General features: G+C 36.5%; 1 protein-coding gene across 1 annotated transcript; it reads left to right on the top strand.

The window, feature by feature from the left end:
* The first annotated feature begins 1606 nt into the window (after positions 1 to 1606).
* LOC120277385 (transcription termination factor MTERF2, chloroplastic) lies at positions 1607 to 7039 on the top strand. The gene is made up of 6 exons (XM_039284206.1): positions 1607 to 2283; positions 2359 to 2764; positions 3949 to 4164; positions 4412 to 4519; positions 5627 to 5901; positions 6431 to 7039. Exons 1-6 carry the CDS (start codon positions 1649 to 1651, stop codon positions 6672 to 6674), a joined length of 1884 nt encoding a protein of 627 aa, XP_039140140.1. The 5' UTR covers positions 1607 to 1648; the 3' UTR covers positions 6675 to 7039.
* Positions 7040 to 7383: the final 344 nt, after the last annotated feature.

Here is a 7383-nt window from a genome sequence, read left to right as displayed (position 1 = left end):
ATAGATATCTACAAGAAGCCATGGACACATTGGAAGGGTGGAGTCAGCTAATATCTCACTCATCACACATGCAAAGGGAACAAGTGGCAATGCTTTGCTGGAGTCTATGAAATAACTGCAACAATGCTCTTTGGAGAAGCATGTGCTCAACTCCAGTCAATATCGCTCACCATGCTAATGTGTTCCTTGTGCAATACAAAGTTATACAATATTTAGATTTGGCAACAGCTTCAAGTAACAGATAACAATTATGGTGTAAACCATCACCTGGCCGTATGAAATGTAATGCAGATGCAGCAATTAATAACTCTCAGCAACTAGCTTTCTTTGGTGCTGTGCTACCAGACAACAATGGATTTTCTAGAGGTGCAACGTAAGGTCTCATTCCATTCACAACGTACTCAATGTTAGCCAAAGCCTTAACCCTCAGGGGAACTCTTCAGTGGTTGCAAAGAAATGGATGAGACAATATTGATATTGAAACAGATTTACAGGAGTTAGTACTGGACATTAAGTCCACAAGGGCTTCTCAAGGTTCACTAAAAGCTATTATAGAGCATGATTGCTCTATGTTTTTTCAATCATTTACGAATACCCAACTAAGTTTCATTCGAAGAACAACAAACAAAGCAGCGTACCAATTAGCCAAGGATGGATCCTTGTGTAATATAAGCAAGGAGTGATTTGATCCTCCCCCTAATTTACTGCATGTATTAAATATTGAGATGACTTAACCCAATCTAAGATTTTCCATTTAAAAAAAAATAAACCAACAAAATTCCTTCAAAATTAAAAAAAAAAAGGACAATTTTTCAGAATGACCCCCAATTTGATTAATATTTATAATATGGTCATGTATTTAGGACTTAAATCTCACCAATTACAGTAAGGTCCAACAAAATTTTCAAAAAGTAACAACTAATCACAAAACCCCCTAAAATTTGATTGATTATTTACAAAAAGGTCCTTCAAGGGTTTTAACACAATGTTTTAAAATCCGACTCGGGGAATGACCTGAGAAAGCTTCCGGGTCATGGGTCAATGGTTGAACCGAGTTGACTCGGTCATAAAATAATATATATTTTTATAAATTTAATTATATATAAATATAAAAAATAAATATATTATAAATTACTAATATCTAAAAAAAATTAGTACAAAAGTTCATATAATTTTTAAATATTAATTTAATATTCTAAATACAAATTCAAACAAAATACAATATAATATTAAATAAAACGTAACACAATACAAGCATTTAAGTTTCACAATACAATCTAATAAATAAAATTTATAAATAAAAAATTTTGATTTGTAGCAAATTTTATACATAAACTCCTTATATTTAAATATTTATTATTTAAAGTTTTAATTTTAAATATATAATAATAGAATTGGGTTGACTCAGTTTGACAGGGCCGGATTGACGGGTTCACCGGATACTCGGCTGAGTTAATTGGGTCAACAATGTACCATGAGGTTTTTATATAATCTGATCCGATTTTTTGGTCGGGTCCGGTTCAATTGGGTTGAGCCGGCTGGATCAACCCGGGTTTTAAAACATCTCTTTAACGTTAACAAAATATCTCATATCCTCTTCCTCTCGCGTTCGACCAGCATTGGATTGAGAGAGCTCCAACTCCGTCCAATGCTCTGCTTCTCCTCCAACGTTGCCCTCCTCTCAAACCCTAACCCTAATCCCAATCCCTTCTTCGCTTGGAGGCGACGGGTTTTCGCCGTCACCTGCGCCGTTGATCCCAACGCCATTACGCCATCTCCAACGCCGGAGCTCGAAATCCATCCCCTTTCTCGGCGGCAAAACCAACTCCTCATCCTTGATCCAGATTCCCAAACCAAACCGAGGACCAACTCCCATGGCTGCCAAGAAACGGAGGAGGACCTTATCAAGAAGAAGGTGATCGAGGAGGTGTCGCTTGCGACCCGAAGAATCCCTAGGTTCCCCGGCGCCATTGATCGTCCGGATACCCAGCGCCTTGGGCCGCCTCCTGACCTTCGGAGAGTTCTGTCTGGCAATGACCGTACCCTGAAGCAGGCCCTCGAGGTTCGCCGTGGGGTTGCTGCCGAAACCCTAAAGTTCGCCTTGCGAGCTGGAAAGCTTAGTATCAGGTACTCTGATAATCTTGTGTCAAAGCTCCCCGGTTTTGTTGATCGTGTGGTGATCGGCGCAGCGGCCATGAAGGAAAACCCTGAGCTTGCGCACCTCTCGTTCAATGCTCGCGCAAAGAAGTACATCCAGGACTCTGGAGTTGTCGCGCTTGTCAAGTAAACACCTTGAGTTCTTTCATTTGTTTTCTTGATAGCGAATTCCAATTCTAATGAAGCTTTGCGGGGATTCAGATGGTTGAAGCATAATTCAATGACATACCCGCAAATAGGGAAGCTTTTGTGCATGAGTTCAGGAGACCTTGAGCCAGTGAGGGAACTTGTGGAGTGGTTGAAATCAATCTATGTAAAGGGGATGTGTCTTGGTGGTGTGGTTACAAAGGCTGGCCCCATTTGGGAACGCAATTTGGAAGAGTTGGAAGAGATTGTTAATTTTCTTGAGAAGAAAAGGGTGAGGAAGGAATGGATTGGTTATGTGGTTAGTCGGTGCCCACAATTGCTTGGTATGACGATGGATGAGTTGAAGATCCGAGTGAGGTTTTATTTGGACATGGGCATGAGTGATAATGACTTTGGCACAATGGTGTTTGATTATCCTAGGGCATTGGGGTACTATAGTATAGAGGAAATGCATAGTAAGGTGTTCTCTCCTTATTAATCTTGAGCTCATTATCTGCTTGAATTAACATTGCATCCTTTTTTTTTTTCCTTTCTTCTATATGTTTGAAGCTAAACCATCTGTGCATCGGATTTCCACTTATTTTTGTTGAGATATGAATTGCACTGACATGTAGGTTTATTGTTTTTTGTTTTATTATGATCAATTAAATTTTGACATTCTGCATTTTGCCTGATATCTCCTGAATTGCAATCGGAAAATGCTGCTTCTTAATTTAGGAGTTTATTATTTCTAACTTACTATTGTAACTTGTAAGGTTGTCCTTAAATCTATGTGGTAGTTATTCATTTATTATCTTTGCTATTCATCTGTTTTTTTATATATAAGAAATGCTATTCTCTGGAAGTAATCATTGGATATCAGTTCGTGGACATAAACAATAAATTTTTTTTTATAGCATTAGATTAAGAAACAGGCACACACCTTTACACATTGAAGTGACCAGGAACATTGTTCATATGAGATATAACTTAGGGGACTGCTTTAGTTACCTCAAAGTCTCAAAAATTTTGGCATTGACTTTGTGGCTTCAACTTAGCTCAGACAAGACCTATCATAGACCGTAGATTATAAAGTTCCCTAGCACTCCCATTCTATATGTTCTCATGCACTTTAAGACAAGCTCATTTCGATTTTGTTGTTCAAGTTTAACTAGTTTGAATAAATCTTCTTCATTTCACAACAATGAATAATAATGACTTGATGTTGAGACTATAGAGTCAGGATGAAAAAGAGGAAGGTTATGTGAGCAGGGAGGAAGAGGCGATGAAAAGAAGATATACTCAAGAGGATAACATTGCCTTTTTCTTTCTTCCTTATCTTTCACTGCAGGTTTTGTGTTATGTACAAATCATCAAATGCTTGTTTGTTTTGTAACTATTGATTGCAAATTGATGCTATACCTAGCTTAGCAAAAATGGACTATTGTCCTGGTTGGTACAACTTCATACTAAAAAAAAGTATACATTTTCTCAAAACCTAAGTTATTATCTTTCTGTATTAGGCAAACTTAGATTTTATTTACCTAAAATAACCCAAGATATTTACTTTTTGAGTTTTATTCTATTGAAAGTTGTTGTTTGGAAAAATATGTCTAGTCATTGCTTGAGTGGTTCTTAAAAATAAGGCATGGCTTGCTATTCTAGGTTAATTATCTTAAGGAGTTTGGCTTAACAACTGAGGATGTTGGACGGCTATTGGCCTTTAAGCCACAGCTAATGGCCTGCAGCATTGAGGAAAGGTGGAAGCCACTTGTGAAGTACTTATATTACCTTGGTATTCGTCGAGATGGCATGAGGAGAATGCTATTAGTGAGGCCTGTGATTTTCTGTGTCAATATAGAGACTATGATTGCTCCAAAGGTACATCCTATATTGTTCACTGATTAGTTTTTCTGATTCTGACCCCAAATAATCTTTTATGGGGAAAGGTTTTTCTTTTATGATTTTGGCTCATCATTTGAGTTCGATTGTTGCCTTCCAGATCGTTGTATTGTGTAAAGATCACAATATATCATCAAGATGCTGATGCTCACATGTCCTTTCCTGGGACAAATAATTATTGAGTTTGCTGGTGTAATTCTTTTTATTTTATTTTTTTTATGTATAGGTTCGATTTTTGCAAGATATAGGTATCAAAGAAGAAGCCATTGGTGGTGTCCTTGTGAAGTTCCCAGCCTTGCTAACATATAGCCTTTACAAGAAAATTCGCCCTGTGGTATGTTCTGATCTCTCAAGTACCAAACCATAATGCTGGTAACCTTGTGAGGTTTCTATCATTGTATCTGTACGCGTTCAAAATTGGTATTCTTGATTGCATGAGTACAGGGGCTTTTAAAAGCTGAATAAAATATACTAAACAATATTCAAGACTTTGCTTATTTATCTACCCCCTATCTTTCCTCTTCCCTTCATTTATATTCATATTTTAATCCCTGGATTGTCTTTTTGTAGCACAAGTTAAATAATCAATGATATGAGAATTAATTGATTAGTTCTTATATTGAGTTGAGCCCTCTACTTGGTATCAACATCATGATGTGTCAAATATGTTGCAATAGTTAATTAGGTTATTTAGTCAATTGAATTTTGTTGTAATTCTTTTTCCTTTCAACATGTAAATGGTGAACCTTTATAATTAGAGCTTTTTGTTAACAATGAAGAGGTTAAAAATAGTAGCCTGTGAAGATGCTGATAGTTTCCTAGACTTGAACTTAGGGCCACGCTCTCTAGAATAGTGGATCTCAAATTATGTATGTAGAATTGCACAAGAATGTACCATTTTATGAAGAAGTTTACAAATGCATGTTGCATTTATTCCTGAGTTACAACACTTGGAAAAGACTTGTTATGCATATAATTGTTCAATGGCTTGCATTTTTGTTCCTCATCGCAAGTGAACTCTGTTAATTTAAATATTTAGACTAGTCTACTTCTAAGCAAATATTGAAGGTTCACCTAGAGGGAGAATGTTGGACTTCCGCACACATGGTTTTCCTTTTTTCCTTGAAAAAGCTTTAGGCTTAAGTAAGGAAGTGGGATAGAAGGGGAGGATGTTGTTTTCAATTTGGCTTCAAACCAAAGCCAATGCAAAGGTTGGACCTATGCTTGATCAACTTCTTTGTTTGGCTCACATACATTAAGTTGAATAGTTTTCCACATTGTATTCAATCACGATGTTTCAAGTTTCAGTTGCATGCATGTGGACACACACACGCACAAACTTAATCTGCTTCCTTTGGTCAACTGTGTTCATTGCCTTTTTTGTTTTTATTATTTATTTATTTTTCCTTTTGGTTTACTAGAAGCTTTCCAAAATTTGCAGGTTATTTTCTTGATGACAAAAGCTGGTGTTACAAAGGAAGATATTGGCAAGGTTATTGCATTAGACCCACCACTTGTGGGCTGCAGTATCACAAAAAAGCTGGATGTTAATGTGAAGTATTTCCTATCATTGGGAATTCGTCTTCGTCCCCTAGGTGCAATGATCGCTGACTTTCCAATGCTACTTAGATACAACTTGGATATCCTTCGTCCTAAATATATATACTTGCGAAGAACTATGGTTAGGCCTTTGCGTGATCTTATTGAGTTTCCAAGGTAACTTTTCTAGTTAATGTAATGGATTTTATACTTTTTAAACTTTTGCTGGATCTTATTGAGTTTCTGAATTAACTTTTCTAGGTAATGTAACTGATTTTGTACTTTTAGGCCTTTGATCTTATTGAGTTTCCAATGTAACTTTTTAACATTACACATTGTCCCACATTCTATTTCTTAGAGGTGTCCATGAGGCAGATCTTATAACACGGTTGACTAGAGGTTTGGAAATGTGCTTAATATTGCAAGGTGATTCAAGTAGTCAACAAATGGTTGTTCACTTTGAAAACCATGATTTTAAGGGATATAAATTTCTTCATCTTGAGCTGTCCTCATAGTATATACATGCCTATCTTAGGCCCTCTTTGTATATTCCCTTTTCTTTAAATATAAAACTACCTGTTTCTGTTATAGAACTTCAACTTTGTTGCGCATGGGTAGTCCACGACAACAATAACCCCGTAATTCAATAATACAATGTGGCCAATTTCTTCTCCTGGCATGAAACTGAAACATCAAGTATTTGCAGGTTTTTTAGTTATTCCCTAGAGGGAAGGATAATTCCGAGGCACAAGATCCTGGTGTCAAACAGAATAAACTTTAAGCTGCGGTACATGCTGGCAAGCACGGATGAAGACTTCAATCGAAGAGTGCATGAAGCTGTTGAACGACGACAAAGATTTGAATCTGGCGCAAAAGATGATGATCACTCTTGTTGTGACACACCTGATGATGCAGAGACCAACAGTAGTATCCTGGTCTCACCTCAATGAGTAAGTGTGTTGGTGCTGAACTTTTGTACACCAGTTCGACACCAACTGAACACACTGGTGAGCCAGGAACTGAATAACGCTGAAAGCTAAGTCTATCACGATATCATTAATTCTTAAATTCGGGTTATCAGGCTCTCTGAAAACCAACCATCGGCTTATGATCACTGTGCCAGTAGTCATCTTCATCAACGTGCTCCATTGATTCTCCATTCTCTACATTGTTCGTAAACAAAATATTGTGTGTATAATCTCATATTCTCACATTTGCAGTCAGAGGAGCTTTGTATCATGATCAATCTTTGATGATTTGTATAATCACTTGTTTGCTTCGTAGTTGAGCACTTTGTATAGTGCATTGTTTCTTATTTTGAGGCTAATCTGTTGTGTTCATTTGATTTTCCCATGAGAACTAATAATTTGTTTCAAATGCCTTTTTTTTTTTTGTTGAGTTTTAAAATATCGTGATAATTGATGATAGAAAATATTTTGAAATACAAAAAATCATAGTAAGCATTTTGAAAATATCCAAAGTGAATAATGAACAACACACAAAAAAAAACACCCCAAAAGAGCACTTCAATTATACCAATGCTCATCTCCATGTAGTTAGTTGCCTCACAAATGGTTTCTTTGCAAAGTTGTTGTTGTTTTTTTTTTTTTAAATTTAATTTTATTTATTTTTTATTTTAAAAAGAACCCCAGGGGGCTG

This window comes from Dioscorea cayenensis, chromosome 15 (assembly GCF_009730915.1).
Source record: "Dioscorea cayenensis subsp. rotundata cultivar TDr96_F1 chromosome 15, TDr96_F1_v2_PseudoChromosome.rev07_lg8_w22 25.fasta, whole genome shotgun sequence".
Classification (NCBI taxonomy): Eukaryota; Viridiplantae; Streptophyta; class Magnoliopsida; order Dioscoreales; family Dioscoreaceae; genus Dioscorea; species Dioscorea cayenensis.
The sequence above is the reverse complement of the archived record's forward strand: the minus strand, read 5'-3'. Positions and strand labels throughout refer to the sequence as shown.

What these genes read in the sequence shown, in the direction of transcription:
- LOC120277385 (XM_039284206.1), top strand. Translation starts at nt 1,649, where the DNA reads ATGCTCTGCTTCTCCTCCAACGTTGCCCTCCTCTCAAACCCTAACCCT. An exon ending in GGAGTTGTCGCGCTTGTCAA is followed by an intron (nt 2,284 to 2,358) that starts GTAAACACCTTG and finishes GCGGGGATTCAG; the next exon opens with ATGGTTGAAGCATAATTCAA. An exon ending in ACAAGAAAATTCGCCCTGTG is followed by an intron (nt 4,520 to 5,626) that starts GTATGTTCTGAT and finishes CAAAATTTGCAG; the next exon opens with GTTATTTTCTTGATGACAAA.